At 53.6% G+C, this 17171-nt stretch overlaps 2 protein-coding genes across 5 annotated transcripts in view; one reads left to right on the top strand and one right to left on the bottom strand.

The window, feature by feature from the left end:
- Positions 1 to 96: 96 nt before the first annotated feature.
- On the top strand, positions 97 to 2875 carry Cenpx (centromere protein X). 2 transcript variants are annotated; one of them, XM_036195269.1, is made up of 6 exons: positions 121 to 178; positions 312 to 466; positions 1923 to 1974; positions 2060 to 2113; positions 2318 to 2406; positions 2490 to 2875. In XM_036195269.1, the coding sequence occupies exons 2-6, from the start codon at positions 461 to 463 to the stop codon at positions 2502 to 2504; spliced, it is 216 nt and encodes a 71-aa protein (XP_036051162.1). In that variant the 5' UTR covers positions 121 to 178; positions 312 to 460; the 3' UTR covers positions 2505 to 2875. The 2 variants fall into 2 exon arrangements, with proteins under 2 accessions (XP_036051161.1, XP_036051162.1); XM_036195268.1 differs by lacking the exon at positions 312 to 466 and having other exon boundaries at positions 97 to 178.
- A 1367-nt stretch (positions 2876 to 4242) lies between these two features.
- Aspscr1 (ASPSCR1 tether for SLC2A4, UBX domain containing) overlaps positions 4243 to 17171 on the bottom strand; it is a 39170-nt gene continuing 26241 nt past the window's right edge. For 2 of the 3 annotated variants that reach the window (XM_036196248.1, XM_036196249.1), the window contains exons 8-16: positions 11844 to 11983; positions 11585 to 11666; positions 10705 to 10771; positions 9800 to 9862; positions 9389 to 9441; positions 4973 to 5024; positions 4682 to 4751; positions 4435 to 4610; positions 4243 to 4345 (exon numbers count right to left, since the gene is read on the bottom strand). In XM_036196248.1, coding sequence (XP_036052141.1) covers positions 4332 to 4345; positions 4435 to 4610; positions 4682 to 4751; positions 4973 to 5024; positions 9389 to 9441; positions 9800 to 9862; positions 10705 to 10771; positions 11585 to 11666; positions 11844 to 11983 — 717 coding nt within the window. In that variant the 3' untranslated portion in view covers positions 4243 to 4331. Of the gene's footprint in view, positions 4346 to 4434; positions 4611 to 4681; positions 4752 to 4972; positions 5025 to 8155; positions 8319 to 9388; positions 9442 to 9799; positions 9863 to 10704; positions 10772 to 11584; positions 11667 to 11843; positions 11984 to 17171 lie in introns of those variants that run through there. The other variant, XR_004945650.1, reaches the window with a different exon arrangement.

Genomic DNA, 17171 nt, shown 5'->3' with positions numbered 1-17171 from the left:
TTGGTTGGGAACACAGGGAAGATGCGGAGGAGGGAGAGGGGGGATCAGATGATTGGCTACTGGTTTTGAAGGCGGGACTTCATGGACGCGCTCCACGTTCATTGGTTGAGATGTGGGAGGGTTCCGGCGAGCGCGCACTGAGACTGTGGCCATGGAGGAAACCAGCGGCTTCCGGAAGGTGAGGCCCCGGGGGGTAGGGGGGAGAGGGTACCAGTTTAGCTTTGGGCATTGCTGATCCCCGCGTGACACTTGTGCACACTCGAAGTCAGCCTTACCGCTGTGTTCCCGTGTCTTTGGTGTGGGTCCGGCAGCCGGGTGGACCTGGGCAGAGCAGCCCGAGCGCTCTGCCGCTTGACTGAGCGAGTCCGCAGATGGGAGTCTGGACAGCGCTGCCCGCAGATCCAGGCTGGTGACAAGGACTCTTCCCAGGAAGGACCAGAGGGCCTTTTCCACCCGGCCAATGAGGGTGCGTAGGGCACACTGACGCGAGCCTCCACTGTTTTGGGCCAGCGTCATTTCTCAGTGACAAGCAGCTATGCAAGGACTCGCCCATCTGCTGGGGGAAACTAAAGCGGAGGTTAGGAGTTTTTGTTAGGCTTTTTGTATCAGGCCGGTGCGTGCCCTGTGCGGAGTTCGGGCTGACTTCCACACTCCGTTCAGGACTTGAATAGTTTTGGGGGCTTTGGCCAGAATCGGGGTTGCGATCATTCATTGGACTACAGTGACCGGGCTGTCCCAGGAGAGAGTGATAGGAAAGGAGGGACCTGTATCCCAGACTGTGGCCTTATGGACGAGGAACAGGAGCTCGATGTACCACAGGCTTTTCCCTAATCCTGCCCTCCAGCAGTCACATCCACTCGTTCACTGACTGGCCCATGGAGCTGTAGTGCAGTCCTGTGCTGCCTTTTCTGTTACCTCCCCTGGTAGTGTGCAGGGAGAAAGACCAGCAGATGGCGCTGTTCTCACGAAATTATACATGGTCCCTCCTGACAAGTTCACCTGTGCCTTAGACTCATTATGTTCATTCGCACCTGTGCCCTTCTGCGACGAATGGGTATCATGGCCTCCCATGTGACTGATGCTCGTGAATCCAAATTCACCTTCCTCTGTAGGCCACCCACTGTAGGGTCCTGGGTATTGCTGCCAACCTATTGCCTTTTTCCAGCCATTCCCCATTCTGTTCTGCACTTGGTAAACTTGAGTGGTCTGCTGGCTTCACAAACTGCATTCTCAGGGTTCTTCGTGTCTCACTTAGGGTGTCCCCACCAAATTCTTAAGTGTGGATTCTCACCTTCATCCCCATCTCACATTGCCACCAACCTTTCAGGGTTTCAAACCACCCCTGAAACTTGGCCAGTCCGCTGCCACCACCACCACTCATGTTGCATCATTACAGCTAGGTCTTGCTAGACCCAGTCAACAGGTGTCTTCATTTACAGCTAGAAATGACTTCCAACTACTTGCCAAAGGAAGATCAAGGGTTCTCGGGTATCTGTCCAGTTACCCACCCCTCCAGCCACAGCTACTGTGTCTGTCTGTGCAGCAGTAATCCAACCTAGGTAGTGTTGACAGTCACGGCTGCCAAAGGGGTCAGATTTTCTCAAAGCTGCCACGGCTGATTTTAGGAGCATGTGCCTCCATCCTCCTGGATCTGATAGAGTATTATCTATACCAGGAATGATGTTCCTGGACTTTTTCCCCATCTCTTGTTGCTCCCTTGTCCCTATAGGCAAGTCTCTCAAGCCCCTCTTGACAACCCCTATGACATCCTCCCTCAAAGCACAGCTGGCCTCATCCCCTCAACCTGGGAAGAGGCCCTAGGATGTTACTATTTCTAACTGAAAGTTATAGCCATGCTCCATCCAGAACTGATACTGGTGGGACCTGTTGGGAATGGCACTGACTCCCTGCCCTTCCTCCAGGAGCTGGTGAGCAGACTACTGCATCTGCACTTCAGGGATTGCAAGACTAAAGGTTTGGGGCACTAGTGGAGTGGGGGAAGAATGTGGGGCCCTGGGAGGAAAGGGAGGCTGTCCCATAACCCACCCTTTCCATTCAGTCAGTGGGGATGCACTGCAGCTCATGGCAGAGCTCCTGAGGATCTTCGTAATAGGTGAGCCAAGGGCCCTCACAGCACCAGTAGACAAACTAAGCAGTTTTTTCTCAGCTACTGCCAACCCTAGGTCCTGTCCCTTAAAAACTTACCCAAGAGCCATCTAGGCCCCCTCTGAGGGCCTACAGTAGGTGCAGAGGAGGCCTAGTAAGGGCAGGGCTAAAGTTGCCCAGCTTCCCCCAGCTCACTTCAGTGTTTCTCCAGAAGCTGCTGTCCGTGGGGCTTGGCAGGCCCAGGCAGAGGACCTAGATGTTGTGAATGTGGATCAGCTGGAGAAGGTGCTTCCTCAGCTGGTATGTGGGATGCAGGTGGGGCAGCCTGAGACTCTTCAGAGTGGTGCCTGTGTGATCACTTTGAGCACACCTCTCTTCCATAGCTCCTGGACTTCTAGAGATTGCACCTGTGGCCTGCAAAGTCTAGGATGAATTCACATCAGCACTGACATCTAGTTTTCAAGCTCTCCAGCTTCCAGAACATGGGAAGACCCCAGCAGCTGTTACCCTTCCTAGCTATTGCCTCTGGGGATCCTTGTGAGACAGGTGCAGGGAAAGGTGGACCAGCCTGCCCACAGCCACAGCCACCCACCCACCCCCAGCCTTTCACTATAAACAAACCAGCCGCTGGCAGTGCCGCCTTCTTGCCACCTACATCAAAGCTTCTGTGTAGCTTTGTAACCACCTGACCCCCACCCCCAGGATGCCTCCTTGAGCTATAAATTTGTTCTTACAAAGCAACATCAATAAATCAACACCATCTCTCTGAGCCATGGCCTTCTTGTTACCATTAATCACCCGAAGTCTAGTTGCTTCAAAACCTGAGCCCCATGTTCCCTTCCATCCATCTCAGTGGGACAAATGCAGAACTCTCAGAAAGGACAGGATAACAAACAGCATGTGTGCACATGCTGCAGTAAAACTGGAGCCTTCACACATGTGGCTGGCTCACTTGGAAAGTTACTCCTGCCACAGGCCACAGCAACTGCCACTAGTAGGCAGTGGGGTCCAAGAATGTTTCTGTGAATTAGTAATGGTTCACTGGTGGAGGCAGAACCAGGATACACAAGATGAGAAGACTGGAGATCTCTTTTCTGCAGAAAGGGCCCTTAGGCTGTGACCATGTGACCATGCTGAACTGCAGAAAGGCTCTCCTTTAGCCCTGACCTGCCCAATTGCAGTCCGGGTATAGGTAAGGGACAGGCTGTGCCTGCAGAGGTGGAGCTGAGAGGCCACCCTGGAAGCCCAGTCCAGGCTCGAGCCCTATAATGATCAGGCCAGTTCTCAGGAGACATGCAGGGTTATCTTGCTAACCCCTATACATAGTGCCCCTTTAGGTCTTGGGAGGCACTTAAAAAGGTCCTCTGACTGTCAGTCCAATGTGGGGGACACCATGGAGCACCCAAGAATTAGGAGACACAGTTACCCAACACCCAGGCCCAGAATCGAGAACTGTGTCAGTGGGAGTGAGCGGTCAAGTAGGAAAAGACAGGAATATGAAAGGACAACAGCTATTCTCACAGGGCCCAGAATAAGACTTGAGGGCAACCTCTGAAGGCAATGGTTAGACTGGATTTAGCTGGATGGACAGAGTTGCTCTAAGTGCCACATACACTCACAGTAGGTTTCTAGGTCCTAAGCACTGGGGAGCCAGTGGGAGATGGGAGACATTCAGGAAGGAGCTGGTTGGTGGGACACAGCTCCAACCAGCTCCAGTGCTGGAACCGGACCTGCACTCCCACTGAAGGCATACAGGAAAGGCTATCTGAACACCCTAGGCCAGGCACAGCCAAAGGTAGCTTTGTGGTTAAGTGCCTGCTGCCTCCTCCCTGGTTGTATGCCAGAAGCTTGGAATAGCCCCAGGCTGTAGGTAATTTGCCAAGGAGGCTTCCTCCTACACTTCTGTTCATTCAGTAAAGTGGCTAATGAGGTCAGATATAAATGAAGAGGAAGCTGGCCTGCCCAGGGTTCTGGCCTTCTCAAGACCTTCACAGATACCTCAGCTTTTTTTTTTTTTAAATAGGAACACCCTGTGGTACAGCCAAACTCCCAGGGGTCTACGGGGCAGCAGTGAATACGAAGACTAAGCTGGATGAGGCCTAAGGGCCCTTTCTGTAGAAAAGAGGATCAGAGGCCTTGAGAGAAGCGCGAGTCTTTATTCCTGCTCGGGGTGGGTGGGGGTGGGATCCTGTGGCTGGTGTCGAGCATCTCCAGGCTGGTAGCTCTCACCTCTTGCTGGCTGTGATACAAACACCAGAATGACCACATGCTCCTGGGTTGCTGCCCAGCCACCCTGCCCTACCCAGTTAGTCTATGACAGGCAGGCACCTGGCAGCTTCAGCCACTTGGGCACTTTGCCCAGGCTTCTCCTCACAGGCTGGATTGTCCCTTGAACGGGCTCTGGGGGCCCCAGTGCCCCCTCCTCAGTGATTGGCTCAGACTCCAAGGACACAGGGTCAGGGGCTGGCAGCAGAGGTGGGGACCCAGTGGCCCGGGACATACACCTAGGGATGAGAGGCCAAGGCCAGGTGGTGGGCACAGTCTTGGAGGAGCTCCCAAGCCCTCAGGAACTTACCTGGCCACCAGCACATCAGCCGCCGATGGGGAGACGGTGTGTTCTAGAAGTCCAGGTTCCAGGTAGAGACCTTCAGAGGCCAGAGCTCACCCTCAGCCACAGAAGAGACCTACACTCCACCCACACACTGCAAGTGGGGACAGCAAGCCAGGTGCCCCAGGGAGGTGGGCACTGGGCTGCAGATCCCCCAAGCCCACAGGACCTCTGCGTGAATACCTTCTAAGGAATCTTGCTTTGGGCATCAGGGAACTAGGATTCAGGGTAAGCCCTGTTGGCAGAGGTCTCACTCACCTGCTGGTTCTTCAGCTCCAAAGTGCACAAGGGCAGCAGGGAAAAGGTTTGCCTACGGGGAAGGCAGGGAGCAGGGAGGGCTCAGAGGGCCAGACAGGCAGCATTCAGCAGGATTAGGTCTCCCAAAGATGATTCCATCCCTTCCTCTGGCACTCTACTCGCATGGACCACAGGATAGCAAAGCACCAGTTAGGAGCCCCACTTTTCATTTGTGTGAACTATGGTGTCCTCCTTCATGATCCACTGCCCAGCTGCAGTACCAGTGCATTTTCTGTCAGTCTGGAAGCCCACAGTGCACTTGAGTCTATGACTCAGGCACACCTTGCTGAGGGGTCAGAGGAGACACAGGGCTGTTGAGTGGGACTCTGGGTCTACCAGCCTGACACTGTCTAGGAACCTGTGTCGCTGCCCCACTGACATACAACTCATACCACCCCTCCCCCGATTATGGTCCCAAAATAAGAGTGAGAGACTATGGGTGGACTGGGGCATCTCTACAGTTGGGAATGTACCGAGAGCCACTGGGAGACAGGAGTGCCCTAGCAGAAGTGGCCCAGGCTCCCAAAATCAAGCTGAAAGATGCTTCAGTGTAAGACACACTGGCCCAGACGGGGCTGTCACCACTGGACTAAGCAGGAAGCTGGAGCCAGGACCAGCCTAAGCTCCTCCTATCCCACCCAAACAAGGATAGTGCCTTGAAAACCCAAGTGAGTGCCTGGGATCAAAGCATCCTTAACCACATCTATCCTAAGGGGGTGGAAGGTATGAGGTTTCTATCCAGGGGATTGGCCCTACTTTCTCGGGCACAGGTGTGGGGTGGGAGCAAGAAGTAGACAGGGTTGCTTCCATTGACACCCTTGGACACAAGGCTCTGAGGCCTCCTTAACAGGGTATGTGACAATACTAGCCCCCGAGAGGCCCTAGTATCACACATGAGAATGTTTTCCTCTTTTTCAGTCTCTGTGCCCAAGCGGGGGAGGGGGGGTTAGGGCTGGGGCTGGCTGACGTGGCCAAAGACTCAGGGCAGCCAGGAGCCTGGCAGGACCTGAGAAGGGGCTGCAGCTGCAGGCTGAGGGCATTCTTTCCATGCGGCTCCAGGCTCCTGTGAGTGCCACAGGCTGGAGGGGTGGGTGGGGTGGGCGGGGTTGGGGGGGATGTTAAAAGATTAATAAGAGCAAGCTTCAAAGGCCAGGCCTAGGAACGCTGAAACCTCAGCCTCCAGCCGGCAGCAGAGGGACACAAACAAGGGCGGTGAATGCTTTGAAACGCAATTGTGAGGTCTGCGATCAAAGCATCATGAGGAGGCCTGTGGGGTGGGCGGGGGGCTGCCCTAGTGCCCCTGGAAAGGCGCCAGAAGGAAGCCAGGGATCCAAGCAGGGGGCATGGGGAGGACAGTGTTAGAACCTTCCTCAGCCCAGAATGGCTGGCTCTATCTCCTACTAAGATAGCTCTGCAGTGGCCAGGGCCACCTTCTATACTACTGCCAGTAACTGAGTAGAGTTCCCTGGCACACTATGACCTCATTCTTTCTAACACTTCTGGGATCCTGGCTGGCACACCCACAGGATTTTATCTGTTTCCTACCACCACAGTCAAGGGGCTCCCTTGGAAGTGACGGAGGAGGCAGCTATCATGTGGCAGCTCCAAGGCTGGACCCTTACCCGACAGTGCTTAGGAAGCTCAAAGAGGGCCAGGTAGAACCCAGAACACCAAGAGAGGAAAGGCCAGCTGTAGGCTCTGTCCCCACATTGCCTACACCTAGCCCCAGATGAGGGAGAGGTGAGGGCAGTAGGTTTGTTGACATTAAGGCTAATCAGTTCTCAGAGGAGGCTGGGCCTTCATATAAAACATATTGGACCTCTCCCTGCAGCTTGGTCCCCTGTGACAGTGGGAGCTTCTGTCCTCTCCAGGACCACAGACAGGAACAGCCACCACTTCGGTTCATAACCAAAAGCAAGACTGCCACCTTCCTCTTTCTTTCCAGGACCAAAAAATCCTGTAAGAGGGTAAGGGTCCACCCCTTGGGGGTTTTGCATTCTTGAGCTGCCTGACTACACACTAGCCATTGCCTTGAACAGCAATCCAAGGGAGGAAGCAGCAGGAGAGTGGCCTGTACTCCAATGATAGGGCACAGGAAATCCCTGGTTGGGGGACTCACTGGTTCCCTCACAGTCTGGGGCTCAGCTGGAGGTGTGAGGAGTCCTCTGGGCCTTGTTCAGTTCTGTCAGCAGCAGGGCCTAGGGCCTGCCCCACTGCTCGCCTCTTCCTCTTCCTCTCTCTGAACTTGCAGATGGGACACCCACCAGCCTGGGGCAGGGATTCAGGAGACATGGGGAGGGAGTCCTCTCCCACAAGGGGGCCCTCCAGGACCCTAGGACCAGCTCCTAGGTGAACTCATCCTCTCTTACCCTTCAGTACCTGCCCAAAACTGAACCCTTGCCCATTTGCTTGGGTCTCTGGGGGTCCCAATGGAACAAGGGACAAGTGGACAGAAGACCATCCCAACCAACAAATGGGATTCCACCCTCTGCTCACTCCACAGCCCCCCATGGGCTACTCTGCCCCACACTAGAACTTAACACTGACCAGGACTCCAATCAAGCTCTAACCCATTCTCTCTATCCCCAGCACAGACACACACACACAGAAGCAGTGGGACAGACTTGATCACCTGACCACAAGTTTCAAGCTACAATTCCCCTGCACCCCGCCCCCAGACTCCCAGGACTACAGAGAGCTTCGGGGAAAGGGATTAGGGCAGCAGATGACCAGCAGTTCCCAGCATACACCAGAAGGCAAGAAAGACCAGACCTCTCCAAGCTTCAGACAGTACAGAAGGCCAGGTGGGGCTGGGCACAGGGTCTCTAGGCTTCCCCTGCTTTGACTGACTTCCCTCCCTGTGGCACCAACAAAACATGGCTGATCTCCAAAGCCTGGAGCAAGGAGGTAGGCTGGGGCAAAGCAGGGAGACCAGGGCTCAGGCCCAGGAAGCTTACAATGCAAACAGGGCTCTGTTCCCACCTTCTGTGGTTTTAGTCCTCCTTGCCCCCACTGCCCTTAGAAAGCCCTTGTTCTCCTGGGCCAGTGGCATCCCCTACATGCACCCCTTATGGTCTACTGTGGACCACCCCTGGGCAGGAGACAAAAAGCTGCAGCTTCCAGGGATGCTGCCTGCTCACCTACCGGAGGGGGGCAGGCTTCTTTCCCTCAGCAGCAGGCAGGGATGCCACCCCTCGGGAGGCCCTGTGGCTCCAGACAGGGCTGACGGATGAAAGGAGACGGCTGCTGGTAGTGGGGCAGAGTGTCACCAGGAATCAGGCAAAGGCGGATGAGAGGCACCCTGGGGCTTTGGGGGTGGGGGGGGTGCATGTGAATCCCCACTGGGGGAGGGGACTGGGCACTGGCCCTGAATCCCAAAGCGTCTTCCAGATTCAATGTTTATCAACAGACTGGCCAGCGAGGTAGGGAGGGGCAGAGATGAAGGAAGAGGGCCGGCGCCTGGAGGTTCATAAGCCAAGAAGGGAATCACAGGGTCACAGGCCCACTCTGGGGTACCTCCCTACTTTCCGTTACTCCAAAGCCATGTGGCTCCACTTCTTCCCTCAACAGCCCCTGGTGAGCTTCCAGCTTGCAGGCCTGCTTGCTCCCAGCCCCATCCCAGCTCCCAATGGTGGCAGCTCTAGGCAGCCAGCGGAGCCTGTCACCCCCAACCCAGACCTTTGTAGAGGCCTTCAGGCGCCTCTGTTGTTAATTAAAATATCTGAAGACTTTGAAAAGGAAACCATTAGGCCAGAGGGGCTAGGGAGGCCCCAGCTGCTCTCCCAGGGGCGAAAGGACAAGGCATTCATTCCTCCTGGCTCTGCAGGGCACAGGGTCAAGTAGCCTCTCTCTGCCTTGGAGCTCTCTGGACCTCCAGAGGCCCCCTGGAAAAGCCTGCGGCCAGCCATGGTATTCCTACCAGAGACCAGCAGGGGTCCAGGGGAAAGGATGAACCCAGGAGAAGGTGGCAGAGATAAGGGCCAACAGTGGCTAAGGACCCCAGCTCTCTCGGGGCTCTGTACTACTCCTGGACCAAGCTGCCAAGCCCCTTCCTCACCCAGATACTAGGGGGGGCTGGTGTCACTCAGCAGCCCAGGGTCCAGGACCTCCAGGTGGCCCCAGATGAGGACAGCAGGCCAGCTAGTTGGGCAGGCCCATCCCCACCCCGGGGCCAGGCAGGAAGCGGAGGAGGTTGGAAAGCCCTGTCAGAAACAACTTCAGAGGCACACTGCTCCCTCTGAATTTACCGGCTCTAAAAGGCTTTATTACCCACCCGCAGGGCCTGCCAGGGCGCTCCTTCCCAACCCAACCGCAGCATCGTGCCCTGCCCTCCCAACACAGCCAGCCCCAGCAGCACCCTTGTGAGGCAATTGGTACCTGAAAGAGAGTCAGCGTGTGGTCGTCCAGGACCATTTTGGGAGGAGCGATGACTGTGGAGAGAGAGGGCTGTCTTTCAGGACATGGTAGCCCCCCCCCCCCGTACCTCAGGGCACTTGTGAAAAGTCTGTCAGGTCACAGGCTATCCTCCCAGCTCTGCTGCTCAAAGGGATCCTCACCACCCTGGGGACAGCTATGCTCCTGGCCTCCCTTACAGCCTGAGCCACAGGGTGGGACTGGGAAAGAGGCCAAGCTGGGGAGCTAGGCACTGACACTCCCTCCAAGGGACCACAGGGTTGGGTAGCCAGACAAATCCCAACCCAGAGAGGAGGTCACACTTTACAGACTAAAAAAGAAGGAAGAAGGTCAGTGCCAGATGAAGCGGAGGCAGGGTGAGGGGCAGACACTCACACAGGTAAAAGGAGAGCTCAGGATTTCCCAGGTGGCTCCTAACAAAGTCTCGCAGGTCCCCCACTGTGGAGAAAGGGAGCAGCAGTTGACTCTTCCAATACTCATTGCTCAAGGTCCTGCTGGGAACCTAGAGACATCAGCCCCAGGGCTATCCTGGCAATGCAGACTTGTTGGTAGATGCTAAGTCCTAGATGTGGGGATTCAACAGTGTATTCCCCACCTTCCTAGATGGTCAGCCATCCTGGATGGACCACAGTACACGCTGCTTCCAGGATCAGTATCTTGAGGCAAGAGTGTCCTGCCTACTGAGAGCCATGCCAAGCTAAGCCTAAAGCATCCCCAGCACCTCTTGAGGACCCAACTCCTCAACTTGAGCTTTTCCAGGGCTCAGGCCTAGAACTACTTCATCCTCCCTGTCGTAACATAGACATTGGGCCGGGCGGTGGTGGTGCACGCCTGTAATCCCAGCACTCGGGAGGCAGAGACAGGTGGATCTCTGTGAGTTCAAGGCCAGCCTGATCTACAAAGCAAGTTCCAAGATAGCCTCCAAAGCTACAGAGAAACCCTGTCTTGAAAAACCAAACAAAAAAATAGACACTGGCTCTGATGGCTTTGATGCCTTCTTCTGAGAGGCTTCCGACCTGCTCATGTCCAAAACACTCAGGATCATGAGTTCTGAGGATAGGACAGAGGACTGTGAGAAGAACCAGCACACGTCCTCAACTGGGTCTGGATCCACAAACGCTGCAACCTCAGAGCCATTTGAGTGTCATATGGAGAGAGAGAATGGCGGCCTGCAACTACTCCATCTTCCTGGAGTTCCAAAGGTGGAAACTATAGTCCTGTGGCTTAGAACCACCCAACAGGGGCCCAGTGGCCCTCCCCAGGTTACTACAGGCACTCACCAGTCTCACTAGGGCGGAAGAAGCCCTGCAGGATGTAACGGTCAGGGAACAGGACTCTCAGTGCTACCTGTGCAGTCAGAAGGAACAGTCAGAGCTACACCCTGTACAGGGAGGGGTCTCATTACTCGGTTCCCACGACAGGAGCCATCAGTTACCCCAGGCCAGGGTTTCCCCATGATCCCCAATACATCTGCTCTACAAGGAAAAAGAGCCAAGTGCCCAAATGTACTGACATAGGCACTCTAAAAACTCACCAAGCTCAGAATGGTGGCACACTCATGAATTCAAGGTCATTGCTGCCTATAAAGTAAATCTGAAGCCAGCCTGGACTACATGAGCCCCTGTCTGAATGGATGGATGGATGGATGGATGGATGGATGGATGGATGGATGGATGAATGGATAGACAAATGGACAAATTCATATATTACAAGCTGTGTATACTTTCAAATCTGCTCTGTTGGCTGGATGCAGTGATGGCTTGGACTCTCAATGCTCAGGAGGTAGAGGCAGAACACAAAGTTCTGAGCCCACCAAACACCAATAACAAAACAAAAATGAAGATTTTTTTTTTCATCACAGGGTTAGGGGACAGGCAGTGGAAGAACACTTGCCCAGCATGTACAAGGCCAAGTTCAATTTTCAGCACTACAAAGAAAAAAAAAGCTTTTCATCCTAAAATGCTGAGAGATTAGCTGGCCATCTTGAGCCTCTAGTACACAAACCTGTCATGATGCCTACTCAGCCAGGGAATACATGTCCCATATGGTAGTGTGGGCTATGCAAGCCTGGGGCTGCCTAAGCTGTGGACCACCTGTGGGCATTATAGTCACTTGCTGGGGCGTGTCCTCCCCAGGGAACTTAAGGACCTCCTTGCTTACCTTTGGGTAGCGTTCCAGCTTTTCTTTCATCTGAGCCTCCCTGAAGGCCTTGGTCACTAAGGGAGCTTCTTCTAGGCGTTTCCTGTGGTGAAGAGGGCCAGGTCCCAGTCTCTCAACAGAAAAGCTCCTCACCCTGAGCCTCAAAAACAACTGGCTCCCCCTCACTCTCCAAGGTCTCCAAGAGGGTAGGAAGGGACCAGAGTAAAGGTCAACATAGATGAAAGCCATGAGAGATGACTACAGGGCCAGGGGCACCCACCGCTCACTCTTGAGCTGGGCTAGGCGTCTCCTCACATCATCCACAGTCACTTCAAAGAACTCGTCAGGTACCTCTGCTGGCCAGGACTGCAGCAAGTCTTCCAGATCAGGGTGGCACACTACAGGATCTCGGTCAATGGGCTATGAACAGAGAAACTCAGTTGATAAGGTTTCAGCTGTGTGTGTGTGTGTGTGTGTGTGTGTGTGTGTGTGTGTGTGTGTGTGTGTATGCGCGCGCGCGTCTCAGCCCCCACAGTTGGAATAGCATGCAGACTCTCCATCCCAGCTCACCATTTCACAGCCTATGTGTAACTTAGGGCCAGAGTAGGGCTTGGGACAGCAGTATTTAGAAGCCCTGATATCAGCTCTCGGTGGGCATCAGTGCTATCCATGGGAACTGAACTACAGGGCAGCCCAGGAAATGTCCTAACAGACTTCTTGCCTCAATGGAAGAACTTCAAGATCAGGATGCCAACTTGGGGAGGTGCACCCCAGTTGGAGGCCACGTCAGGGGTTCCAGAAAGGAGGAACAGTAGAAGCCACCAAATTAGAGTGTTGGCAAAAACTCCAGCCAGCTGCCCCTAATGCCCTCTCTCAGCCGCAACCCCAAAGCCAGGCTGACTCCACCTCTCCCCTGGGGAGCAAGCTGGCCCTCCCTCTGCCCACCCAGGGACAGAGGAAGGGACAGCGTCACTCCTAATTGACATCAATGGCAATGAAAATTACAAGGCAGGCCCAGTCGATCTGTGGTGCCCAGGAGGGTGGTATACCTCCTCTGTGCTAGGGCCACCCCATGGAGCCAGGCCTGACCAAGGTGCCCAGTCAGGCTGGCAGAGCCCATGTTGGGTCCTGTCCTGCAGACAAAATAGCTGTAATGCCACAAGCCAGACCCTGAAATGCTGACAACCTGGGGACAGGTTGTCTGACTCTTAAAAACAAGCTTCCCTGTTCTTGCCCTCCAGCAGCCTTTCACAAGGCAGGGCCAAGCCATTTGTCATCATTCTAAAGATGGCTTCAGGCCCAGGGAGGTTGACCCTGCCCATGACCAAGGTACTCACCCTCAATACATCCACACTGAGTGTATTTTTATGTATATCTGTCCCAAATGTCTCCTGGGAAGTCCTCCCAATAACTACTGTCCATGGACACCAGATCTCTACAATCTACTAAGTTTTACCATATTGCTCTAGCCATAGAGCCCATCTGACCTTGGGCTACAGAGCTAAGAAAGGTTGGCTGAGGCCTGTACAGGGGTCCACAGGTAGCTAATCAGGGCCCTAGGGGGCGCTCCTTCAAAGCCACAGCCACAAAGTAGCCACTGAGGGCAGTCTGCTCTAGAGGTCTAACATGATGCTAGGTGCCAGGCTGCCCCCGTGGCCACAGTGCCTGCATTCCGGCAGGGCCACGAGCTTGTCCAGGCTCCAGTGGGAGAGCAGAATATAGACACATCCTGAGCTACAAGCAACAGTGTCCATGGATGGCCTGTCTAGGCTGAGTGGTGGCAACCTGGGATCCAAAGGCAAATGTAGCCTTGAGCATTCAGGCTCAAAGACTGGAGGAGCTTAGAGCCAGGCAGGCTTGCTGCCAGTTCTGGACCCTCCCTAGGTACAGCCTGGGGGCAGCAGGGAGGACAATGGATTGCTAGTTGCTTCCAGGACAGGGGACACAAGGGACATCAGCACCACATTGCTCAGGGGCTGTTAAATTTTAATCAGAAAAATAAAACTGGCCTCTTTCATTGTTTTGGACCCTCCTGATTCCTATCTACTCAGGAGAACTGTCTACCGCAAAGCACTGGGAGTCCAGTGACCAGAAGGACAGGACAAAGAGCTCACTCAGGACAGCTCTGCATCAACTTAAGAGCACTAAGGCACCTGCTGGCAAGGATCGAGCTAAGTGAGCAGCTACAGAAGGGTCCAAACCTCTAGAATTTTCCATGATACCTCACAGGGTCTGCAGCTGGGCTGGTAAAAAGCATCACATTGTCACCAGTAGCAGCCAGGGAACACAGAATAGAATGGAGAAACTCCATTGGTCCCACAGTCCTCTCAAGACAAGCTCATCCCAGAGCTGCTGGGCAGGGAGGTTGCAGCAGGCAGTCACTAGCATGGAGGCCACACAGCTGCGCGCGCGTGCGCGCACGCGCACACACACACACACACACACACACACACACACACACACACACCCGCCATGCCTGACCCTGTTTACTTGGGATACTCTCCCAGTGTCTGCCATCCTGCCAACATTGACAGTTTTACATTCGATTCACATCCAAGGTGTACTTATAGAGATGTTTGTAGACAGAGAACTTGAATCTGGAGATGAGACAGCAGGGGAAAGAAAAGCTCACAGTGACAGCCATCAGGGACAGTCACGCCTGACAAAGCCAGTGAGACAGAGCATCACTGAGGCCTGAAGGAGAGAAAGGGACTGTCCTGCCATTCCTCCAGCTAAAAGGGTGCTAAAATCCAAGATAATGTCTTAGAACCACAGTGTGTTGTGAGGAGGACACAAAAGGCTGTATTCCATTGGGCTGGGGCTGGGAGAGGGCTCCTGGCAATCACAGTGAGAAGCTTGGGCAGGAGGCTCCCAAAGACAAGCCAGTCACATAGCCTACTGAAGGAATAGAGAGCTCAATGTGAAGGGCCTCCCAAAGAGCCTTTCCCCAGGAGGCCTGTGCATGTTGGGCCCAAATCCTCAGAATAAGCCTACAGGGTCAGGGCATATTATGGTTGCTATGTGACTGGTAAAGAAACTGAGGCACAGAGTGCCTGAGGAACAGCTGGTTTGGGAGTACAGACACAGAGGGCAAGGGCGGAGGGCCTTCCTGCTGTCTGTGAGGCTGTGATAGATGGACATGAGGACGAAAGACCCTTTACTAAAGCCTGTACAGGAGGCTTTGATTCCTGGGGACCCAGCAACACAACGGATTCTGAGGCTTAGCTAGCAGGTAGGGTCTTGTACACTGACCAGAGAAGAGACAAGGTGAGCAGGAGATAGCCCAAAGAGCTGAGCAGGGCAAAAAGCAGCAGTCTCCCATTGCCCATAGCCTCAGACTCCACCACACCTGACCCCAAGCAGCTAGGAGCTAGGATACAGGAGGCACATAGGAAAGAGGCCCTGAGAAGCAGGCTGAGTACTACTGTGAGCAGTGTCCAGGCTGGAGCCACCCCAGGGTCAGTGGGAAGTAGAGAGTAAAGGACCATGCCAAGCAGAGAGCCTGGCCATTCATGGACACCCCACTCATATCAGAAACGGCCCTGCTGAAGTTTCCTTTTTTGACAGGGATTTTCCAGGACATGATGACAGATGAAAAAAAAAAATGTGAACACTATTTAGATATGACCTCGATCTCAGATTTTCCAGCTTCTCCATGAACAGCGGCCGCCGGCCCCCTTTGCTGCTCTTCCTCAGCCCAGCCGGCGCTGACAATGGCTTTGGTGAGAGGGAATGTGAAGCGTTTCCCCTTGAGGCTTTGAGCTTAAATGAATCACTACAAGAGGGATGCAGGCCAAACCTCTGAGTTACTCACAGGGCTCAGCCACCCTTGGGAGGGAGGTGCCTGAGCACATGGACACCATCAAAGGCCCTGGATGGCACAGCAGGAGGCAGCTGTGCCAGAGTATGAGGCCAGACCGATTCAGGCTTGGGAATAACACAGAGGGATGCCAAGACACCTATGGTGAAGCTCGACCCCATACACTGACAGAGATCTAAAGCAGGTCTCCATTTTCACAATCTTCTCTGAGCTGTTTACCTTCTCTACTGTGGACCTGAGTCACTTCCATCTCAAGGAAATGACCAAAACCTTTTTTAAAAAAGAGAGCACAGCCAGGCATGGTGGTGCACACCTTTGATCCCAGCACTCAGGAAGCACAGGCAGGCAAATCTCTTCAGTTCAAGGCCAGCCTGGTCTACAGAGCCCAGGACAGCCAGAGTTACACAGAGAAACCCTGTACTAAAACACCAAAATAATAATAATAGTAACAACAACAATGATAATAATAAGAAGAAGAACAACAACAACACAGTTGCAAACCCTGAGCCCACAGCAGTGGAACCTGAGCATTTTGGAGCATTTTGCCAAGGCCTCATAGACATCGATCATCTCCCAAAAAGTAACTGGCCAGATCAGTGAAGCTAGAGCATGGCCTGGCCCAGGCTGGCAGCTGCTCCTGGGGGTTCAGGAAAAATAAAATTCCATGCTGGATCTGGTGGCACACATCTTTAATCTCAGTACTCAGGAGGCAGGGGCAGAAGGACCTCTATGAGTTCAAGGCCAGCCTGATCTACATAGTGAGTCAGTTCTAGGCCAGCCAAGGCTCCACAGTAAAACCCTGTCTAAAAGAAAAACATCCAAGATAGGATTGAACACTGGAACGTGCACACAAGACAGATTGGGAGCCCAGGTTAGGTGAAACAAGTGGGGCCCTTGCTCTACTGGACCATTCCCTACCATACTTGCCCAGTGAGCAGTAAGCCCTGGAGTTACTCAGTGAAGCATAAGGAGGGACAGCTCAGCAGTTGAGATCATGTACTGCTCTCACAAATATCCAAAGTTTAGTCCCCAGCACTCACAATGGATGGCTCATAACCACCTGGAACTCCAGCTCCAGGGATCCAACATCCTCTTCTGGCATATGTGGGCACTACATACATTTACACATACTCACACACAGACATGCACATATATACATTATTGAAAATAAAAATAAGATGAGTGTGGTGGCATATGCCTTTAATTCCAACACTTAGGAAGGAGGCAAGCAGATATCTGTGAATTTGAGACCAGCTTGGTCTACATAGTGAGTTCCAGGCCATCCAAGGCTACATAGTAAGACCTTGGTTCCTAAATAAATAAATAAAAATAAAAATCTTTAAAACAAAACAAACAAACAAAAACCCAGACACTCAGTTGGCCACTGCAAAGTCTCTGAACCATCTGCCGGCAAACCTCAGTGGACTTTCCAATTAAGGCCTGGCCTGCAGCTCTCAAAAAAAAAACCTGAGCTTAGTCCTCATAGCCTGAAGGTTTTCCATAAATACCCAAGCACAGCAGGGCCCATGGCCAGCCTATGAAGATGACAGAAACAGGAGCCCCTAGGGCAGATAATAGCAACATAGTCTTTATCCATGGGCACCAGACTCCAGCCATCCACAGATACTTGCCCCCCTGCCCTGCCCTGCCCTGTTCAACATTCATGGGTCCAAGTAAGTATTCTCACCAAGTTTGGCACAACAACCCACTTCATACTTCCCAAACACCCCTATAGACTCCTTCCATCCCCATTAGTACTAACTAGCCAGCAGCCCAGGGTGCAGAGGC

This window comes from Onychomys torridus, chromosome 8, assembly GCF_903995425.1.
Source record: "Onychomys torridus chromosome 8, mOncTor1.1, whole genome shotgun sequence".
NCBI lineage: Eukaryota > Metazoa > Chordata > Mammalia > Rodentia > Cricetidae > Onychomys > Onychomys torridus.
Note: the sequence above shows the minus strand (reverse complement) of the source record. Positions and strands in the feature narration are given on the sequence as shown.

What these genes read in the sequence shown, in the direction of transcription:
- Cenpx (XM_036195268.1), top strand. Translation starts at nt 152, where the DNA reads ATGGAGGAAACCAGCGGCTTCCGGAAG. An exon ending in AAACCAGCGGCTTCCGGAAG is followed by an intron (nt 179 to 1,922) that starts GTGAGGCCCCGG and finishes CCCTTCCTCCAG; the next exon opens with GAGCTGGTGAGCAGACTACT. An exon ending in CAGGGATTGCAAGACTAAAG is followed by an intron (nt 1,975 to 2,059) that starts GTTTGGGGCACT and finishes CTTTCCATTCAG; the next exon opens with TCAGTGGGGATGCACTGCAG.